The following is a 22,463-nucleotide window of genomic DNA, read 5'->3' as shown; positions in this document are numbered from 1 at the left end:
ACATTTAGCCGCAATATTCAACTTCCATAATCTTCTCCAAACAGCAACATCAGAAGGGTACAACACAGAGAAACCGGATTGTTGGATGCGGTATGCATCCTTAACAGAAAATTTACCTTTGGGATCTCTAAACTAGAACAACTGATCTGTACCAGTTGTAGGACTAAGAACAATATTATTAATAAGGTTTTTATCTCTTTCAGAGAATAAATCATTCAAAATCTCATGATCCCAATCACATGTTCCTGGCTTAAGAAGATTACAGACAGGTTGCAGCCTTAACTCATCTGGCAGGTTTGTTTCTATAAAGCCATTCGATGCATCAGGTAGCCACTCGTGAAGGCCAATACTAACCTCCGTCCCCTTCCCAATTTTCCATCGCACACCTTTACGGATAAGGTCCCGCACTTGTTATAAGCTAGCCCATATGTAGCTTGGATTTGTTCCTAACGATGAGGATAGAAAGTCCCCAGTTGGGTAATATCTAGCCTTATAAAGTTTGCCAACTAGCGAATCAGGGTTCTCCACCAGCCTCCATGCTTGTTTCATTAGCATAGCTTTGTTAAACTCACAGGATTTTTCGAAATCCCATGCCACCATATTCTTTTGGTCTACATAAACTGTCCCACGTAGACCAAGATTGAGTACAGCATTGTTTCAATGTCCCTACAAATAGTTATATGAATAAGGAAAACATTGTACCAGTATTGTGGAATTTATTGTTGGATACGCCGCCAAACCTTATCTTTTATTTTATTAAAGAGCATCTGCTTGTTCCTCCCAATCAGATATGGTAAGCCTAGATACTGCCCTTCGATTCCCATTTCAGCAACACCCAAGTTAGCCAACAGTAAGCTTTTACATTCAGCTTTGACGTTTGGGCTAAAAAATACAGCAGACTTCACAAAGTTCACCATTTGACTAGACAAATGTCCATAATGATTGAGTACTGCTTTTATATGGCCAAGCTCATCAATATTTGCCTTGAAGAAGAGGAACTTGTCATCTGTAAAGAAAAGATGAGTTATGGCCGGAGCCCTTCTGCAAACCTGAACACCATTAATCACCCCTTGAGCCGCTTTTGCATTAAGCATATTACTCAACCAATCCACACACAGAATGAAACAATAAGGCGAAAGTGGGTATCCTTGCCTTAAGCCCCTAGAGGGGTAAATATGACTTAACTTCTCATTTCCATGCATGATAAAATACCTCACACTAGTCATACAGGTCATAATCATCTGAACAGCTTTGTTAGCAAAACCCAATCTTAACAAAATTTCCTCCAGAGACCTCCATTCAACCCGGTCATATGCTTTGCTCATATCGAGCTTTAGCGGATCATACCCTTCCTTCCCCTGTCATTTTCTACTCAGATAATGCATCACTTCAAAGGATAACATTATGTTATCAGTAATGAGTCTCTTATGAACAAAAGCGCTTTAATTCTCTGATATCAAACCAGGCAAGATATTTTTTAATTCTGTTGGATAAAACCTTAGCCACAATTTTATAAAACACACTACACAAAGAGATTGGCCTCAAATCACTAACATACATCGACACATTCTTTTTTGGGATTAGTGCGATAATAATATTCATCATATTGGAAGGAAAGAACACAGAGCAAAACACCTCCTTACCTCAGCGACCACCTCATTTTTTTACAATATCCCAATAGTGCTGGAAAAGAGCAGGAGTCATTCCATCTATGCCAAGCGATTTATCTAGGTGTTGTGAGAACACAACAACTTTAACTTCATTTTCAAATACATCCGCCATCAATTCATCATTCTGTTGGGTGGTTACCTTTTTGTCCAACTCCATGTTCCCCAAATCTATTTCGGTTATGGATGAAGTAAAGATTTTCTAAAAATAACTAGTGATCATATCCTCTAAACCTGCTCCCCAATTGACCCATTTCCCATTATCATTCTTCAATTTCGAAATACCATTCCTCTTTCTCCTTGAAGAGGCCATGCGATGGAAGAACTTGGTATTTGAGGGGGAGATTCAAATCGGCAGTAGTCATCCTGAATTTTAACTCATCTCCAATAAATCCGACAAAGAGATAGCATCTCTAAACCCCTCAATAAACCATCTCGGTTGATTTGCTCCTCCCCGCTTATCACTGTGATCCAAAATATCATTGAAATCCCCCATACAGATCCAAGGCAACATGGATAATGGAAAAAAAGTTTTGAGGAGAGTCCAACTATCTTTTTTTCTACTACGATACGAAGTACCATAGAAACCAGTAACCCATAAAAAATATAAAGTTGAGAATTTTTTTAGTAATTAAACCTATGTATAATGTTGTATATGTTTTTATTTTATATTAAAACAAGACAACTGAGATATATAATAAGCATTTTATCATTGAAATAATTACTAAATATTAGTATAGATATAAAATCCATATAATCAATATAAGCAAGGGAAAGGGAAAAGAATGCATTAATAACCTCATTCCACCTCTCTCCTATTATTCAGTACAGTAATATTTAAGGAATACCAGCAAACAGTTGGCAGCTTAATTACATGAACATCGATGCAGCAAAAGCCGTTATTACCCCTCCCCAAAACATCTTCTTCTTTGCTCCATTATTGCTGCTTGAAGTCGCCTTTGAACCAGTGTTTGATGATCCTGAAGACGAAGAAGAAGCAGAAGTGGGTGGAGAATCTGCTGGGGCAGCAGTGGCGGCATCTGATGAAGCTGCAGCTTCTTTAAAAATCTTTGCATCCGGGGAGTCTGGTGGGAGGTTCAGTATAGCTGCATATATATACCATCCAAGTACACAATAATAATCATTCTACAAGAATGTAACTCCAAGCTAATTAAAGAGTGTATTCTGTAGTATTGTGATTCAAACCGCTAAGGCATTTGTAGCTAAGAGTGTTACAGAATACTTGCTTCGTGATGGCGGAAATTAAGAATTGAATTTTAATATATATGTCACGTTAGAGCTGCAATTCAACCCAATTGAGCCACGCTTTCCATAATTAATAAAAATTATTATTTTGTTTTAATAAATATGCTTAAATAAACAATTTGTTGTATAAGGTTAAATTTCACATTAGAAATATTAATTTATGTATTAGATCACGAGTTTATATATGAACTTAATGAGTCGAGTTTTATTTAATTTGAGCCAACTCATTTATTAAGCGCATTTTATTAGATGAGTTTAATTAAACTAAGATATAATTCAAATATTAAGAGCTGTTTATTTCAAAAATGAGAAATGAGAAATTTATTTTTTTCTAAATTATGTGTTTTCATCTTTATGATGATTATAAAGAGATAACTACTTTCTATTATATAGTCTATGCCTCATTGAACACTCCATAAATAAAAAAGAATTAAGTTGATGCTTGACTAATTGTACCTATACATCACATTGCCTTCCAAGAGATTGTTAAGAATAGAAAAGGTATAGTGTTTTCTTTTTCAATATGCATTATTCGTAAAATTTACTCATAATTAATATTTTTTAGATTTTATTTTCTTATATTAATATTTTTAAAAAATAGCTTGGATCAACAATATCAAATGTTGGATGTGTTAATTAAATTTAAAATTTTTAGTATAAAATGCTCAATAATAATATTAAACATTGAATTGCTTTAGGACTTTTTTCCTAACTTTCTTATAGTATATACGAATTTGTTTCTACTTCTAGTAAAATAACAATTAAAATTTTGAAACGTTAAATATTAATATATCATAGTCTAAATTTTAGCTTGGATATATTAATTATTCATTTAAAAATTAATTCTTTTAAAATAAACCCATAAGCAAAATCACGATGAGCTAAGATAACAAATTAACTATGATTATATTACTCTTAGCAATTAACTCTCATATGTAAAAAGCAATGTATTTTAATATGCCTTTGAAGGAATTACGTACAGGGGCAGTCGGAGACTTTGGCATCGATGTTGCAAGCAGAAGGCATGTGGAGGGCAAGAGTGGTGTTGACAGGAAGACCCATGGAAGGATCAGTGCTTTCTTTGATGAGAACACAAAGGCACTTGGGCTTGCTTGCTTTCACTTTCTGGGTATCTTGGCAGCATTGTGGTGTTGGATTTTTTGCAGTGCCACTCACATATGGAATGCAAGATGCAAGGTTAGTTAGCTGGTCTGCACAATCCTGCTCATCTTGCTGCAATGATGCCTCACTTCCAATAATCAAAGAAACTACCACAATCCAGCATACTGCCATCTTTTTTACACTCCCCATCTCTTTTCCTTGTTCTTTCTTGCAAGTTCTTTCTTTTCTACTACCTGTTTCTTATCTTGCCTTTAGCATGGCTTTATAAAGAAAATGCGGTAGTTAGTTGCATTGCATATGTGTGTTGGTCCTTATCTTTTGATTTAATGCGTACCATATCCACTATGCAGACTCTCTTGAAAATCTGAATCATGGGAGTCTCCATGAATTCAATTTTTAGTCCTATATTAAAATCTTGAATGTCGGTCTTTTGTACTTTAAATATGTCTTACCCAAGTGATTTTGCTTCATTACGTTAAGTTCCAAAGTAAATGAAATATTTGGAAAGCGGGATACATTTCAGACATGGCTCGTAAGAGAGCTCATATACGAGTCAACTGTTCTTGACTTGATTGTAAATGCATCGAGAAATGGTATTCCACATTCCAATGGAACCCGAAAATTTCAGTCATTTATTAAGTCTGTTTTTTTTTTCTTTTTGAAATTCTCAATGATATGATATCATAGGACAGGAGGCAATAACATGCTGAGAAACAAGAGCACATGAGCGTTATTCAATTCTCCAATGATAGATCTGAAAAAGCTTATTTTTTAACGATCAATCAATTTGTTGTGAAATTTTATTAGCAATTTATCATTAAATTGTCATGTTTAAATTCCGATGCATCAAATACTAGAAAAAAATAATAAATCAAACAAAGACGGTTCAAAAAAAAAAAAAATTAACCAAAAGCAAGCTATTCATGCTAGGAGAAGGGAAATCTGGACTATTTATAGGCTGTTTTTTTCGATAAATCACTACCTGCTAATAGTGGATATGATGCATAAAATCTCAAATTAAGAACACAAGTAATTTTGCTCAAGACAAAAGAAAAGAAAGCTAAAGATAACTTCACACGAAAATCACCTCACCTATTTATAGCAAATATGGCAATAGCCAAATAAATATACAACTATTCTGCACTATACATGAAAATTTTCCCCTTTAATTTTCGCAAAATAGTAAATGCTGCCTCAGTTGTCAAATGCAAACCTGAGGGTGTATGCGGCCCAAATAGACAAAAGAAGAAGAAGAAGAAGAAGAAGAAGAAAAGGAAACGAAAGGAAAGAAAAATTGGAGAGGTAAGTAAGCTGTACACAAACTATACAGAAAGGTATGATGCTTTCTAAAATACTAGGTCAACACTTGACACTCATGAAAAAGGATCCTGCTTCCCATTTGAGTCCAATGTGGTAGATGCAGGTGGTCTTGCTTGAGCAGGTTGCAGTGGGGGAGCTGTAAGGGCATAAGTCAGTCTTGATGATGAATTCTCAATTAAACCAGCAACACCTGCAGCAGCAGATTGGGCACTTGAAGGAAGGAAGAGATCATGTTTCTGGTCTTTATAGGCACTCCAAACCTGCAAATGACCACTCAACAATTGTTATTAACCGAGGTAAATTGCAACAAATAACTACAGAATGAATGACTGAAAGCCCAGCCACAGATAGTAGTGCTACTTTAGTGGTACCCATGAAGTGGCCAAGGATTACAATTTGAAAATAGAATACTTGGAGAGAAAAATTAAATTGATACTTACATCAGAGGCATTTAATATCTCGCGCACTTTATTACAATGTGCTCCTTCTGTTGCAAATGCATGCAAAACCTGGATGGCGTAATCATGTCATAATTAGTGACCTTAAAAGCAAGAAAGAACTTGTAATGCTTTTATAGTTTGTTCATATGACTATAACTACAACATACACCAAATGTAAACAAATAAAAACATGAACATAGTGGGAACCACCTTTGATCATGCTGCCAAACCAGTAGCTACGACTTTCATGTTTGAATTTGTATTGGAATAACTTATCCATTGAAGGAATCCATGTTTATTAGCAGAGAGATTATTTTATTACTCATGCATTATAAGAGCTAAATTAAGACCAAGGCAACCCCAGAATAACCAGAGAGCCAAAATTAGATATCATACGAGCAAATAACAAAATATTCAAGTAAATTTCAGGGACTAGCAATTTGTTCTGCAACACAACTTTAGTTCCTCCAATGAAAACAATAACAGACTCGTCTAAGTGCACATAGAGTTTTGTCTTTTTAACACTCTCATCTAAGTACTGTCTATTAGAAAGTCTTAAGTGAAGACCAAATGATAGCATTCAACAAATTCAACTATAGCAGATACTTGTCAAAATAAAATTTGAATAACCATGGACTGTTAACAATTATATTCAAACAGATCATCAATGGCAAAGCCTAACAAGCACGCAGAAAAAGAAAATGTAAATGACAAATCTGACAGATAATTCCAACCTCAACTGCAAGCACCCTGCCAATAGATGCTTCTGATTCATTCCACTTCATCTGAGAGCAAAGTCCATTCCTTCCCCCAGCCCTCCAGTCCAGAAGGCCAAGAAGTACTTCCACAAGACCCACCCTATATATTCAAACAAAATTTTTCCAAGATCAGAAAGGAATTTCTTGAACTTCTATAATCAATGCATTAATAAAATTTTTGCAAGTAAAGACTTTAGAGAATGCTCGTCTGTATTCAGAATCTTTAAATGGTTTCAAACAAACTTGCACCAGTGAGGTGCACAATGAAGCCCATTGCCAACAAAGCACTCTGATGGGTAACTTAGCAGATTTAGTTGGAAAACTCACTTCAGTCCTTGGGCAACTAATGCATCCCGTGCACGATTTCCGGCAACTATAACTCGTTTTAATGTCTCAAGGGCAAGTATGCTTCCACCTTGCCATCCAATAGCTTTCATTAGAAGTGGAACAACCTGAGAACAAAAGGATAATAAGAACAAATATTAACTAACAAAGTAATCATTATATTCTGAATCACAACTTGTTAGCCAGAGAATTACAGATCCATTCCTCCTCTCTTCTTGGAAAAAGTAATTATATAGTAAGATCCAAAAGACATCAGAACCAATAATTGTCCAAATTGCAATTTCCAAAAATCTAGAATTACTACCATTGCCAGTAAGCCACAAGAAGTCACACAGAGAAGTAGGGGAAAAGGGGAAATTCAAGTAGATTGAAATCCTGGTTCATCAGGATAGTATGCATATAAAGCACAACTCAGTATGAATAGTTAAAGACAAAACCATGCAATCTATCATTTTTATACCAAATGGAAATCCTCATTTGAACAACTCCTCTATATATATGTGTGTGAAGTGATCCCAGACAGACCCACTCAGAGAGGGAAGCAAACCTAATCATATTGCACAATTATATTAGTAACCCATGCAACGAATTTAAGAAAAAGAAAACATTAAAAAGCACACCTGCGGCGTTCCTACACTAGTTGCTGCCATGGCCTCGGCACATATTGTACTCGCTGCAAGTTGATGTAGGACACGCAAACAACTAAGGCGCACACGTTCCTGTGGAGTTTGTGCAGGTGGCGTAGTTCCATCATCAGATTCATATGTTTTATCCGCATAGTTGCCATTTTGCACCTCCTCTGATGACATTGTTTCTCGCCTTCCCTCATAGGCCACAGCAGCCACAAGTTTGGGTACATATCCAAGATACCCAACATGATCTGCAAGTGCAGGGTGCACACGCAGCAAAGAAACCAAAGCAGCAGAAAGAAGTAAAGGAAGCTCAGGATCAACAGCTTGTATATCATAATGTGTGGCCGCAATGGATGATAAATATTGATCCAGTAGCCCTTCCAAGAATCTCTTTGGATTTCTTAGAGGAAATTTGGGATCCTTAAGGAACAGTCTCACATAGATTCCACCAACCTACATAACCATGAAATTTTGAGTTCCCTGCATACTTCTATATAAGCATATCAAGACAAGTCTCAAAGTAGCATGTGATGATGTAATACCTGTGGTTCATCTCTCATTTCCTGTTGTCCAGAAGCCTGCTCAGGAACATCCCAATCAACAACACGACCTTTCATCTGTTCACGATACAAGTCAGATGCCATAGTGGCAATCTGTGCAGATAAAGATGCTGCCATTGCAGGGGTCCATACAAGCTCTGGTGTCTCTGTTGTTAGTTCAAGTGCAGATACAACAGCCTCACCAGGGCCATCCCTAACAACTGATACCAGGCCATCTGGAAGAAATCTTGCCAGGGTTATCGCAACTCTGGGCCCATGCATTGGCTGACCAACAAGCTTTCCCAATAAAGAGGCAGCTGCTGCTCTCTGTTGTAAGGGAATATCTTCTGCACATAATCATTTGCATGATCAATAACATGTTATCTTGAAACAGTCAAAAAGCTAGGATAAGAGAAAAAAATCATTACTTTGCAAAGGCAAGAGGAGTTCCAGAATGTACACAACTCCACCATGCTTGGCAGCTGCCCAAGCAAGTTCTGGAGTGCTAGCCAAAGCATAAAGAACATGAAGAACCCCTTCACGGCAAGTTGGAGCAGAGTGAAGCATTTGTAGCAAAAGAAGAAGACTGGACCCATCAGCAACCATAGCCTCCAAGCAAGGAGCATATGTAGTCAGGAGAGACAGAACGCCAAGGCAAAGTTGAGGAATGTTGCTTTCTGGTGCAACAGGTACCGAAAAACATTCAAAGAGAGGCAGTAGCTTCTCTTTAGAAGAAAATATGGACGCCAAATTTGGATTACTTGTCAATAAGTTCTGTCGAGTAAAAAGAAAGTGTAAGAAACATAATATTCAATAACAATTCAATAAGCATAAGTAATGTACCTTAAGTGATGTCAATCCCAGTTTAAGGTTTTTGACCAGTTCCAACTCCTCTCTATCTGCTGATTTTCCATCTGAGACTGCTGATGAATCATCCATCACGTGTCCATTTATAGATTCATCTGCAGTACTATTTTGAATCTCTGATGTTTCAAGAGATGAGCTACTGGAATCAAGCTTCTTCTGAGCATCAGAGCCTACAGAAAATTGGTTTTGGACTAAAAATGATATGAAATCAATTAGAGCAACACAGAATGCTTCTGGTTCACTAATCTCAAACTCTGGCTGATCATTGTAGACCCTCAAGTAAACATTGCCAATGAAGAGTTCTTTGGACAGTGCATCGTACAAAAACACTTGTGAATCTTTCAAGTCATATGACCCATCAGGACCCAGGCTAGCACGTTGCTGATCAACAAATTTCAGTAATTCTGCTCGAGTTGATGAGTTCCAGATAATCTACAGGCACAAGCATTTAATAAAATTTAACGATGTCCATAATTATCGAGTCAAAATATTCATATTGGCAACTATAAAAAGACAATGATGCAATGCCAATGACATACTTGTATATATCAACATGGATGAATTTTTCACAGTTTACCCCTTTTGGAACAGTGACTATTCAAATATACTATCACTAAGCTCCATCTCAATTACAGAAAGCCTACGCCCTATGCAATGGCATGGCTTGATGCATTTGGAACTATTAGGAGTTACGAAGCCTTCAGCGGTCAAACAAAACTATTTGCGATGCCCTCAACATTCCAATGCAATTACATGCAATGGATTCTGTTAGAAGTCGTATTTATCCCACATACTTTGGTCATTGGGCTGTTACAGTGTAGATAAGCAGATTGGGCATCCTCTTCCTTTGAGCTAGCTTTTAGGAATGAGTTCTACCCAACCCCATTTATCATAGTATCAAAGCCGGCCTTTTGTCTGTGATGCTGGGTTTGGACCCAGCCTGTTTGCATGTCATGCTAAGCGTGAGGGAGGGTGTTAGAAGTTGTATTTATCCCACATCGGTTGGTTACTGGGCTGTTATAGTGTATATAAGTGGATTGTGCACCATTTTCTTTTGAGCTAGCTTTTAGGAATGAGTTCTACCCAAGCCCATTTATCAAATTCAAATAAAAACATTCTGCATATTCACTACAAATCTTTTCTTCACTAGAAACAAATAGTAAATCCTGAATGAGCAGTGGCTTTTAGAGATTTCCAAAGCATGCAATAGATAGAACAGGATAATCCAAGTTCCATTACATAAATTTTTTTTTCTTGTTACCACTTTTCAGATCCTATTCTTTGTCCATAAAATTCAAAACTCTCAAGAGATAATTGTGCTTGGTTCCATCAAGGTCGTTAACCTAAACCTAAGTACAGGCATGGCATTAATAGAAGAATATAGTGACATAATTATTACAAAAAGTAAAGTTCCACAATCTTTCTCCCGATAACAAAGAGATAGTGATCTATTATCTGTACGGGAAGCACATGAATTGAACGGCCCACCAAGTGGCCGCACAAATATGTGAAATAGCTAGCTTATCATGCAACAATGTAACACATTCATACACAAGCAATTCTTTTGTTAAAACAATGACTGTTACCTCTGGAGACTCCAAATTCGTGTTTAATTTGGATAGTAGGTCTTTTGGGAATTGATCTTTCAACATACTTGCAAGTTTAGGAGTTAGTAAAGCTCTAAGTGCATCAGCAGCTGCTGCATTATAAGGTGTTGAACTCCCATCAGTACACAAGCCACTGAGTCTGGATAAGGCCTGAGATGCTCGAACTGCATGCATATTTTTTGCAATCTGAACACTAGAACCAACACCATGTGACTCTGTCTTATCAGATTCCTCGGCAGTTGAGTCATACTGAAGCAACAACGGTAAAAGGTACCTAGAAAGAATACCAAATTTAGAAATGATAAAGAAAACAGTTAAACTAAACATTTCAACAGTAAAAAAAAACAGACGTATGGCAACAGCCGTCAATATCTTTAGCAGGCAACAGTGGAACACTCTAATTAAATTAAGAAGTGCTGATCGCAGAACAAAGACGGAGAAATGGACCTGGCAAAAGCAATTCTGATTGCAAAATTCAAATTGATCCATTTTCAGACAGAATGATAGAAGAGGGTGAAGGAGTTGGAGAGGAAACATTCTGTAATTTAAATTTGTTACCATCCAAAAATCAAAAGTGAATCTTGCCCTCTTATTAACGGAAGGAAGGTCAGAACCAAAAGTATCATAACCAGAAAATTCACTTTATAATACATTCAGAAGTCTGATTGACTGCTAGTAAAATAGAACATCAATTGGTATTGCAGTGCAAATCATGCAAGGCGCCAGCTAAATAGAGTAATCATATGGAAGTTGAAGGCATCAAAAGCTTTTCTATCTGATTAAAAAAATGATCATGCAGCTAACTTAAGGTTAGCATGAAGTACCAAACAAGGTTGAAAAAGAAAAAAGCAAGCTTACCAAAGCACACCCGCCTTCAATAAGGCATCTTGCAATCCAGAGGACACAGAAACACGGGCAATAGTCTGGAGGGCAGCATCAACAGCATCAGGTGCAAGCTCAAGTTCTGTGCAGTGCACAATGTCATTTACTAGTCCAGTTAATTCAAGCATCTCAGCCCTGGCACTTTCAAATTGACTCAAAACAGAAAAGGTTCGCATCACATTCGTAACAATAATGGCGGATGGTTCACTTGCAGAAGTAGTTGGTTGAACCACACACATGCAACGAGAAAGAAGAGTTGCAAGCAGTTGTATCCCTCCATCCCTAACAAGCTCCTCACCATTTAATGAAGAAGATTCACACCTGAATAGCAGCAAATTAAATAAGTGAAGCCTGTCAAGTCTATCAAAGTTCAAAAGTAAATAACAAATATAAAAAAGAAAAAATGAAGGGACGTCATTTACGTCAACCAAGTAAGCTCTGATGCTGCAGTAAGCAAAGGAGCTCTATCAGAAGAAAGAAAATTGTTGTCAACTTCATCCACAGTAATTGCATTCAGTAACATGGGATAGCCAGCATATTTGAAAGGCTCCAGTACATCTCCATATCTTCTGTACAAGATGCACTGTCCTTTCAATAAAAGCAGCAACCTCCAAGGCTGAGGACCTTGCAAGCCTTGCATGGTGGCCTATAAACAAAAATTCAAGTTGAAATTAGTTGGCAGACCAGAACAGAGCTGAAACTGAATAGCATTCACCCATCAAATTTAGAAGGTGAAACCAATCTTAATGGAAAATGCTTAGCACTAGCAATTTTACAATCAGGCACCTGATCCAGCAAATAGAATAATAGTGATCTGGAATGTCAGAATTAGCTTTCCGACATGCAAAAAGTCATTTTAAGAGAATCAAACAATCTCAGTCACACAATCTTAGATTGTATAGGTTATCAAAATTCCAAGATGAACATAAATGTCTATGGAGAGACATTCTACCTATCGTTGTAAATCTCTACTCCTAAGCAATTCAAGTCAAAATACCTGAAGGCGTTCATAAGCTTTCTGCACTGCGAGAAACTTCTCCCTTCCCTCAGGATTTTTGTCAGGGTGGTATTTCATTGCAAGTTTTCTATATTGGCGCTTGAGCTTTTCTTCATCAATATTCTCAATCTGCTTTGATATGCTAGTTATCTCCTCAGAAGTCTCAAAAGAACGCTGCTTTTTGGCATCATCGCTTGAGACATCTTCTAGTGATATTTCTAATATTCTACAAGCTTCTTCTTCAGATAGATCCATAGGTCTTCGTGTTAACTCTTCACGCCACATTACCAATAATGACTGCAGAAACTCAACATGTTCAACAATTGGCCAATTGGGAAAGCGAATCTCATCACATAAGTTTCGAAGGTAGTAACGGTGGCACCACATTTCATCTCTTAGCTCCGGGTATGTTACTGGTGGCATGGGGGCATACTCGTATAGAAAATGACAGTGCTGTGACAATTTCTGGGTAAAATCACCCAGATGCTGCAAAACCTGGTGGAAAGTAAGGAGTAAATCAATGCCAGTTTTAGGAGAACAGTACATAGGTGCCCTTCTCATAAGCAATGACCACCAAAACAATGAAGCACATGATGCCTCGTATACCTCATTTGAAATATCTACATACCTGACGAATCAGATTTTCTGCTCGCATTTTGTGTGTCCAAATAATTTCTGGAGTATCAGAATCGGAAACCATTGCAGCTGCAAATGCCGCTGGACCACTACGCTCCAGTACATAGAGCAAGGATTCAGGGAGAAGCCCACCCAACACACTGCGTTTTGCCAGAGGCAATGATGAGGAAACAGCAGCTTCTTCACCACCATGGAATGCTTGATGGACATGAGTCACAGCAAACAGTTGTGCAATGGAAAAGAGATTGGAACCAGGGTATGCCAATGCAAAATAGAATGTGCCTGTGCTGTAAAGACGTATCATGGCCTTGGGATTTCTCGTAACAACAGCTTTCAGCAATGATGCAGCAGCCTCCACAATATTTGGTTCCCCAGAAAGCATAGCCTATTGGAAGCAGCAGTTAATTAATAATGTAGCACCTTCGTGAATTAATGGTTTAGATAACAAGGAAATGGGATGTTTAAAAAGAAAATGACATTGTTTTCAGTACGCTAGCAACTACTCTGATCAGAACTTGAAAAAAGAGAAGGTTGAACAAACATGATTCCTTTTTCTTTATCATATGCATGTCTTTTAGAAGTCTTCCCAAAATTAACTAAAAATGAGGGTATGCAATTCCAATAAAATTTCATAAGAAATCAGGAAGAATCCTTAGTAATGCTCCAAGTGCATCATAAAGGCATGAATACAACAACATGCACAGAGATGCATATTTGAATAGATGACACTTATTATACAGCTAGAATTATGTTAGTATTTAAGAATTTTAAGAAGAAAAATATTCTCAAGACATTACCTGCGCAATATGTGGAAGACAACGAGGACTTGACAAGATACGCTTCACCCTTGGTGTAGGGGTAACTATCTCTCCAGCATCATCTAAGTCTGAATGTGCAGATACCATGCTATGTAATATAGACAGTGCTGCATCTCCTACCTAGATTATTCATCAACAAAAAGGTATCACAAAAATGATTACAAGAAAAAGACACTACAACAAAGAGCCATAATCTAATACAATGTGACGAAAGAAAGCCACAGAAATTGAGCAGAAGCATAAAAACCAGCAAGCCAATGAAGATCAGTATCACAACCATGCCTAAGTCAACACATACCTGGGATGGTGTGAGGACAGGAACACGAACAGCTAATGCCCAACGAAGTTCACGAATATCACGCAATCTCTTCCATTCCACCATCCCAGATGCCCAGCATTTTGTTGTCCATTCAATTTCTTTCTTTGACCAAAACCTTCTAATGGCATCCTTCTCCACAGGTCCCACTTGTGCACCATCCTTGTTGATGAACATCCATTCTTTAAGTGGTTCCATAAATGCAGTAGCAGCCAATAAATTAGATTGTAAAGGGATAGCAGTTCTTTCTGAAGCTTCATGAACCACTGTCAGCAGATCAACGGCCAACACACACCCTCCAACCACAACACAATCCTCCACATTAGACAGAACCTTCATTAAAACCTGCATGTAAAGCAAATATTGATAATCAAACTACCACATCAACTTCATGATTAGGGTACAAAAAAGTAATTTACAGTCTTCCCAGGTCTGTAGCCTGTTGGATTAATCAGGTTGGTTTCAGATTGTCAAATTTTGAGAGCACCACTCTGCTATATCTCACAAGTAGAGCAGGCTAGAATTTCCAGGCCTGCTCATCTCTCTCTCTCTCTCTCTCTCACACACACGCGCACACACACACACACACACACACACACAAAAGTATAGAGTTCATCACATGTTTAAATCACATTATTCTATAGCCATGTCAAGTAGATGGACAGCAAAGGCTGAAGCAGAAGAAAGAAACAACCATCAATCACCTGAAGGAAACGGAACATGCAAACTAACAATTGAGAAGGAAAAGTTCTATGTACCTTCAAAAGGAGGAGAAGGCGATGCCTCAAAGCTCTATCATCTGTCCTATCTAGAAGAACAGTAATATGTGCAGTACCCTCAAAAGGACCTATTGTGTTGCAGTGTTGTTCATAGACAATGGCCATTGCTCTTGCACAAAGCTCCCTTACGGAAGAACCTCCTCCTCCTCCAAAACCATCTAATCTTCCCATATCACACCAATCATCAGATGCGCCTAATTCATCAGGAACAGCACCATCTACAGTAAGTCCTGTGTCTGCATCACATAAAAACCGATGATAAAGTGCCCTAAAGAAAGCTACAGGATCACGAAGTGGAAAATCCTGTGCCCTGCCACTGCTGCCACTGTCAAGCAGCAGACGCAGATAATATTGACCTACACATACTTCTTTGGACAAGCTAGGATAGCTCACAGAGAACTCAGAATAGTTCCAAGATATCTGTGGCACACTATCCTGTCCAGTCTTCATCTCTGTACTAGCCCCTCCTGGAACAATATCTTCAGTACGTTCCTTCTCTACATCTAGTTTATGAACCTCAGCCTGCAAAGCCTCCCTAAGTTCTTGCCTAGTGCGCTCATTCCAGACTAGATCTGCACGATTGTGATCAAGACTAAAAGCTCGCCAGAATTCAGGCCAGTTACAGAGTAGACGACCAGAACCAACAGGAGTGTTCTCCACAACTACCTGTGCAGGAGCTGGAAGGCCTGTGCTCTGGGGACTAGCCCCATGAACATCTGAATCAACTAAATTAGAAGCACCAGGCTCTGCAGTGTCATGCATATTGATAGAAGGTAAATCAGCTGAAGGAAGTCCTTGGCCATTTTGAGACAATCCTACAGACTGAACATCCCTGGACAAACTTTCAATAGTGTGAACAGTAGAAGGTTGTCCAGAATGTGGATCCACAGCAGATCTATGATAGTTATCTGATCCTTTAAAACCACCAGAATTTGCCTGTCTCACTGGATCACCAACTTCATAATTATTAACAGAAGGCAGAGATTGATCTTGAGATGTAATTCCTCTACCGACACGACCTCTCCGCTGCTGAAGCAAGCGTCTCTGTCTCCTACTAACCAGTGAACCTTCTTGATTAGCATCTTCAGATTGAACTCCATCAGAACGTGTGTGCAAATAAGCAACAAGGCCAGGAGGCAGAACCCTAGACAATAGATCCAGAGCTGGTTGATAGGAGTCGGCCCAAAGAGCAACAAGTTGCCGACTAACCTCACGTCGCTCACCAGCAGGAAGGTAAAAAGCATGTAATAAATGCCTCAGCAAGGCACCATCTCGCAAAGCAGCATCACGCATGGACTCTGCTGCAACTGCATCTTCTTCTGCAATAGTACGCATGATCACAGCAACTGTTTCTCTTACACTTTCAGCAGGATGAGCAAACAAAGCAAACAAGCGACGCCGTAAACCTGCTACTTGTCGTAACAATTCAACAAACACCGTGTACTGGGTTGTTTCGCCATGTGGTTCACATATCATAGCCTCTAGAACTTCAACAACAGCCATCGATAGTAAAGGTGATACAGACATAGGTTTCAATCTGTTCGCAAGGATAATAACGTAACCATTATGAGCAAACAAGACAGACTTCGTGTGCATTATTGTGGCATGCCTCTCTCCTTTAGAATCAGTTAATGAACTAGGATCCACTGGACCACCACCAATCAGAGTCGAAACAAGCCCTGCAGCTTCAGCTGCTACACCCTCTGAACCATTTCTAAGTAAACCCATAATCCTTCCAACAGCAGCAGGGAATGACATTACATGTGAAGCTGCAGTTCTTGAAGCTAATAATCTATGTAAACATGCAATGAAACCCATTACTGTTGCAGCTGCTTTAGGAGAAGGAGGTGGCAGGGGAGGAGACTCTGGAGGAAGATTTGGTGTAGCTGGTAGCATTGTTATCAAGGCCATCAAAGTTACCTCAGGCACTTCAATGTTAGGAGGAACTCCACTATATGGAATGCAAGCATTGAACTCTCTGATTCTACGCCACAGTTTAGCTCTTGAACCAGGAAGTGAACCGCCTTCAGCAACAGCATCTTTAGCTGCAGCAGCTAAGTGTTTCAAATGCATGGATGCACTCTCCATATCGGCAATGGGATGTTGTGGTCCTGCTAGTAGATGAACTCTCCCACAAGGTGGATCGATACGATGACCAGGCATCGTAAGCCTTGGTAATATAGGAACTGGGCATTGACCCTGCATATATAGACACCAAAAATAACAACAAATTAAACTCCCCTAACAGATATTTGTACTAATGGTATGCTGATAGGCTGAGTAAGTGATGACCATAGCGAATATGATGACATGCACCGTCATATTTCAGTTTTCTTCTAAAGGTAATAAAACCTAATAATATCCAACAGGGAACAAATATACCTACTTCTGTTTGCAAAACATCCCGAACTGCTGCAAGTAAGCTGTCACGAGACGTGCTTGCATAAACCTACATTTGCGCCAATTATATAAATAAATTTATGCCACAGTAAATCTGAATTTCAAAAAACAGACGCAGTCAATGCTCACATGAATAGGGCACCCATCATTGAATTCTATAGCAAACATTTGGGGTTCCTCAGCAAATCGGACAAGCGAGCTTACTGCAGATAAAGGACGAACAATAACAGCCTGCAGACATCTAATGAATATTATCAGAATTTGATATGTAATACATCTAAATCAGCATACTTATATTAAATACATCTGTAGCAAAGCTCCTTCAATGTAAATTCTATTCACAGAAAATGCCTAAGGCAGAAATCACATATATAAGACAGCATGCGCATCGATTCCCACATCATATAATTTCTCATCAACTTACCTCATAGTTTTCAGGGCGTCTTTCCACAAGTGAAACCTTTGTCAGAATCAATTGACGAGATACAGCATCACCATGTTCTCCAAGTCCCCCTTTTGGGCCAACACCCAAAATCAATCCAGGAACATTTAGAGTTCCATGAGCAGCAGAACGTAACCGTGTTACAGACCAACCCCCACAAGGAGTTTCCGCTGCTCCAACTGCCTCCTTTGCTGTATTTAATCAATAATAAACAATTAATAGATAAAAATACAAACAACAAAGAAAAAGATTTTAATCGAAGGGACTGAAATGATGAACAAAGTGTTCGTTACTAAATACCTCTTTGCCTTATGTACTCGAATACACTCAGGGTTTGAGAATTTTCCACAGATAGTGATACCCCAATCGTAGACTTGGCAGTTTTAGTCTGCAAAAGCACATTAGTGTCAATGCAAAACATCTTCTACAGCAGCCAACTGACCCAATAGGCATATGAAACAATTGACCAATTTTTGAGTCATAAAAATAAAAAAATAAAAAATAAGAAAAGAAACTTTACACAACTACTAAAGACAGTAACAACATTTAGCAGCATCAAACTAAAATTCGTAGTTAAAGAAGCAATTCCTACCAAATTCGAGACAATTGCAGTATTTGTGGTCCCTGAAGCAGCTTGGAAGGCTTTTGATTTTCTTCCATACAAAGGGCAAAGAACAAATCCTCCATAATCACTTGTTTTCTTTCCATAAGCATCAGAAAGGAGCACAATGGCAGGGGAATTCATATCTCTAAAGTCCAAGCACCAGCGTAGATCCCCAGATTTTAAATCAATCAATTCAACTCCAATACAAGTAATTTTTAATTTCTGCACAAGTAAATTAGACCGTATATCATAATGACCCAGTCAATCAAAAAAGTTGACATACCTAGTCCATATATAGCAGGAGCAACTTTAATATGGTTAGCATTCCCTCCTTAAAAACTAATATGATTAAATAAGTTATGCAAGTAATCTATATTGGTAAAGCTCTAAAAGAACCACAGGTAATATGATGACTTTTGAAGGAATGGGCTTCCTTGTACAATCGATCCCTTATACAAGATAATGAAGAAATATATACCTAGTCAGGGAACACTCACTCTTAGAAGATCAAACAACGAAAGCAAAAAGAAAACATATCCATAAAGAAGTTATGAGGAAAAATTTAGACTGCAATCAGTAGAATATTGAATCACTTTCAGAATTAACTTTTTCTAAGAGAAACTAACTTCTACAGCCTACTAGCTCAAAGCAACACCTTTATAATATAACCTGCTCACATTGAAGCTCGAATTCCAGATTATGGAATACCAACCCATTAACAAACAAAATGCAGTAAGACAAACTAAAATCAAAGGAAGTCCAAGACTTTAACACCTTACAAACACTAACTGAAAAACAAAAAATATCTTTTACAATTCACCAACTCAAATTAAGAGTGTGTTTAATAAATGAATTCCATAACTTTTCATGGATTCATTTGCAAAGTCACACTATCATATTTGGTTTTATTATAAATTCATCAGTAATTCTACATTTTTAATTCTATAGAATTGACTATATCTTATCTAAATTATAGCAAAACTAATAGAATTTGCAAATGAATACTAAACTATCAAGACTATGTAGTTGATGAAATTAAAATAACCTCAACTAAATTGATTAATTTTTTTGAAATAAATACCTCTCCTCTCTCTCTCTCTCTCTCTCTCTCTCTCAATATATATATATATATACACTTCATGTAGTAACTAAACCTATTATGAATGAAAATTCAAAAGTATACCATTTCCTTTTCTGTTATTTTTTTTCTTTTGCCTTATTCATCCAAAAGTTAATCTACCTTGCAGCTGCTAGTTCATCATGAAGACTATGGCACTTTACTACATAGCATATATAAGAACTTTTTGCCCCAAACATAAATAAATTTCATTGATTCTGAAAACATAAATTAAAAATTATAATTTCAAACATAAATTAATTTCAATTGAAATGAATTCTATCTATGTATGGCTCCTTTTAATATTCACGTTTACAAAATAACATTATATATAAATTGGCACATATAGAAAAGTAAAATATTGAATTGAATTGCACACTCATTCCAAACAAAAAATTCATTTCAAATGAAATGAATTATTTATAACGTAATTTGCAAAAAGAATGAACTCTGCATTGGATTTAAACCAAACACAATGTAAAAATTTAAACTCCAAATATGCTATGAATTTAAAAATTCAACAAGACACTAAAAATTAAAAGAAGAAAGAAAACTTACAAAAGGGAGCCAATCGCCATTCCTCCTCTTAAGATGCAAAACGGGAAACTCAGCTACAGGACTTAACCTATTCCATCTGAGTCTATACAATTCAGTCAAAATACTAGCCCTAAATTTAGAAGAAAACTTAATCCCTTTAAATTTACCTTTACCATCAGTTCTCACACTCAAATTAAACTCATGATTAGAATTCAAATTCTCATCACCACGGCCAACAATCGGAGAAGCACCTTCGAAATCACTAGCAACATCATAAGAGTTGGTAACAGAGAGAGAATTAGGGTCTAGAGTAATAATCGAAACATTTGATATACATAGAATCCTTTTATATCGACCACGCCAAGAGTGTTTGATTACGAGATAACGCGCGAGATATTCAGGTTCTTCTTGAGTAGGGGCAGAACTGGAATTAGAAGGAGGAGGAGGAGCAGGAGTGTTAGGGTTAGAAGGTTCCATTGCCGGAGGGGGCGCGTGACGGGTGAGGGAGGGCTGATTGTGGTGTTCTAGGTAGTGAAGGGTGTGAGAGGGAGGGACATTATTGGAACGGAAAAAGAACCAAAGTCCCACGCCGGCCTGGGGGTGAGACCGGGACTGATTAGCACCCAGCTTTTGGGTGTAATTACGGATTTGCCAATCAGATTATTGGATCGATCGAATTCGAGAGAGACGATGACGATGACGATGATGCTGATGATAGTGTAATTGTAATGTCTGATTGAATTGACATGTAAAGAAAATTGAACTAAGGATGTTTGTTTAATTGAATTTTAAGATTGATAAGAGAGTTTATGAGCTGGAAGAATTATTATTATTATTATTATTATTACAATTATATTAATCAGAAAAAGGTTAAAAAGGGAATTTTGAAGTTCGAAGAGGGACAGACAGCTGGGAGGATGAAGAAGAGGAAAAGGAAGAAGGAGTTGGCGCTGTATTGTGTTTGTTGTAAATAGACCTGTACTATCAATCAAAATAGTTATTTTTGCGGGAGGGGCGAGAAATGGTTGCGTCACCTGTCGGTGATTTTTGATCTGGCATCATTTCTTTCCTTACATAGTACCCATGTTTAATTCTACTGCTACTGCTTTAACTTTTGCACCATAATTTTACACTCTTAACAATATAAAAAATAAATAAACTTGCACCAAAATTTTGAGTTTGCATGTTCAATTTGGCTTTCAAACTTTCTAGTAAGATTTAATTTAATTTTTTAAAATTTTACAGCTAATTTAATTTCTAAATTTTTTAAATATATTTAATTTAGTCTTTTTGAATGAATATTTTATATGCGCTATAACAAAAACATAATAAGTTAGTCAAATTGAGACTGATTGCAAAATTTAAAGACAAAATTAAACTCGAGAGACAAATTAAAAGAATAAACTGAACTTTATTCTTTTTTAACTTAAAAGTTAAAAATAAATATATTTTTTTTAAGTATTACAAATCAATAAAACATCGAAACTAACTCACCAACACGGTCATTATTTTTTCACAAATCAATTAAGTATTACCAACATGTTCACTATAAAATAAAAGCATATATAAAATTTCATAATCCAACACTGGCTTTGTCACTATTTTATTAGTCTCCACGTGACTTCTATCAACTAATTCAAAATTTAAAATATATAAATTTAATTATATAATTAAGTCAATTATAATTTAAATTATTTATTAGGGTCAAATTGAGCCGCACAAAAAATTAAGTAATCAAATTAATCTTATATTAAAAGTTAAGTAGCCAGATTGAACTCTATAGCACATTCATTTCTACGCTCCTATAAAAAGACTATATATTGAATCTATTTAAAAAATTTAGTGATTAAATTGGCCATAAAAATATAAAAAAATAGATTGGATCTCACAATAAAATTTGAGAGCTAAATTAAATTTTATTTCTAATTTTACGCTATTGATAAAATAAGAAATAAATAAAGTTGCACCAAAATCTTGATCTTTTTTGTTTAAAACAAAATTATTTGTAGGACGATTTAAGATTCAATTGGAATATGTCAAGTCGACGTATGCTTAATAAAGAATTGAAACACTCAACTAAAAATATTCAAGGATCAAAATGGATCTGTGGTCAAGTGAAAAGTTTCTGGGGCCAAAACCAAAAAGAAAGTGGAATCCTTTTCCTTCAAATTGATATGTCATGAAAATTATTTGAGAATAATCATGAAAACCACTTTATTTGTTTGTTGATTAGTGGAACTAAATAATGAGATTTTTTTTTTTATCTCAAATAAATATTCATTAATGTAATTGCCAGTTAACAAATAATATCGAGATTTTTCTAAATATATTTAATTAATTACAATACAATTAATTATATAATTATTATCTAT

At 36.8% G+C, this 22,463-nt stretch overlaps 2 protein-coding genes across 5 annotated transcripts; both read right to left on the bottom strand.

Annotated features, from left to right (window-relative positions):
* Positions 1 to 2,358: 2,358 nt before the first annotated feature.
* LOC8278583 (non-specific lipid transfer protein GPI-anchored 13) lies at positions 2,359 to 4,320 on the bottom strand. The gene is made up of 2 exons (XM_002515521.4): positions 3,914 to 4,320; positions 2,359 to 2,773 (listed from the first exon to the last, which is right to left on the bottom strand). The coding sequence occupies exons 1-2, from the start codon at positions 4,242 to 4,244 to the stop codon at positions 2,538 to 2,540; spliced, it is 567 nt and encodes a 188-aa protein (XP_002515567.2). The 5' UTR covers positions 4,245 to 4,320; the 3' UTR covers positions 2,359 to 2,537.
* Positions 4,321 to 5,126: 806 nt separating this feature from the next.
* Positions 5,127 to 21,063, bottom strand: LOC8278584 (dnaJ homolog subfamily C GRV2). Of its 4 annotated transcripts, none has more exons than XM_048371994.1 (22): positions 20,113 to 21,063; positions 18,426 to 18,659; positions 18,134 to 18,221; positions 17,816 to 18,024; positions 17,521 to 17,622; positions 17,378 to 17,440; positions 14,971 to 17,190; positions 14,195 to 14,557; positions 13,876 to 14,016; positions 13,071 to 13,463; positions 12,443 to 12,937; positions 11,868 to 12,091; positions 11,422 to 11,766; positions 10,543 to 10,837; positions 8,933 to 9,388; positions 8,518 to 8,863; positions 8,093 to 8,436; positions 7,539 to 8,003; positions 6,901 to 7,025; positions 6,550 to 6,673; positions 5,816 to 5,884; positions 5,127 to 5,635 (listed from the first exon to the last, which is right to left on the bottom strand). In XM_048371994.1, exons 1-22 carry the CDS (start codon positions 20,566 to 20,568, stop codon positions 5,429 to 5,431), a joined length of 7,764 nt encoding a protein of 2,587 aa, XP_048227951.1. In that variant the 5' UTR covers positions 20,569 to 21,063; the 3' UTR covers positions 5,127 to 5,428. The 4 variants fall into 4 exon arrangements, with proteins under 4 accessions (XP_048227951.1, XP_048227952.1, XP_048227953.1 ...); XM_048371995.1 differs by having other exon boundaries at positions 8,093 to 8,433; XM_048371996.1 differs by lacking the exons at positions 18,134 to 18,221; positions 18,426 to 18,659; positions 20,113 to 21,063 and having other exon boundaries at positions 17,521 to 17,632; positions 17,816 to 17,957.
* Between the last annotated feature and the right edge of the window lie 1,400 nt (positions 21,064 to 22,463).

Source organism: Ricinus communis, chromosome 3 (genome assembly GCF_019578655.1).
Source record: "Ricinus communis isolate WT05 ecotype wild-type chromosome 3, ASM1957865v1, whole genome shotgun sequence".
Lineage (NCBI taxonomy): Eukaryota > Viridiplantae > Streptophyta > Magnoliopsida > Malpighiales > Euphorbiaceae > Ricinus > Ricinus communis.
This window is presented reverse-complemented; position numbering and strand designations above follow the sequence as displayed.

Excerpts from the sequence above, each read along its gene's own strand:
- LOC8278584 (XM_048371994.1), bottom strand. The coding sequence starts at position 20,568 with ATGGAACCTTCTAACCCTAACACTCCTGCTCCTCCTCCTCCTTCTAAT. Across the intron at positions 18,660-20,112 it reads ATGGCGATTGGCTCCCTTTT|AAATTAAAAATTACTTGTAT; the intron begins GTAAGTTTTCTT and ends TTACTTGTGCAG. Across the intron at positions 12,092-12,442 it reads AAGCTTATGAACGCCTTCAG|GCCACCATGCAAGGCTTGCA; the intron begins GTATTTTGACTT and ends TTTTGTTTATAG.
- LOC8278583 (XM_002515521.4), bottom strand. The coding sequence starts at position 4,244 with ATGGGGAGTGTAAAAAAGATGGCAGTATGCTGGATTGTGGTAGTTTCT. Across the intron at positions 2,774-3,913 it reads CAAAGTCTCCGACTGCCCCT|CTATACTGAACCTCCCACCA; the intron begins GTACGTAATTCC and ends ATATATATGCAG.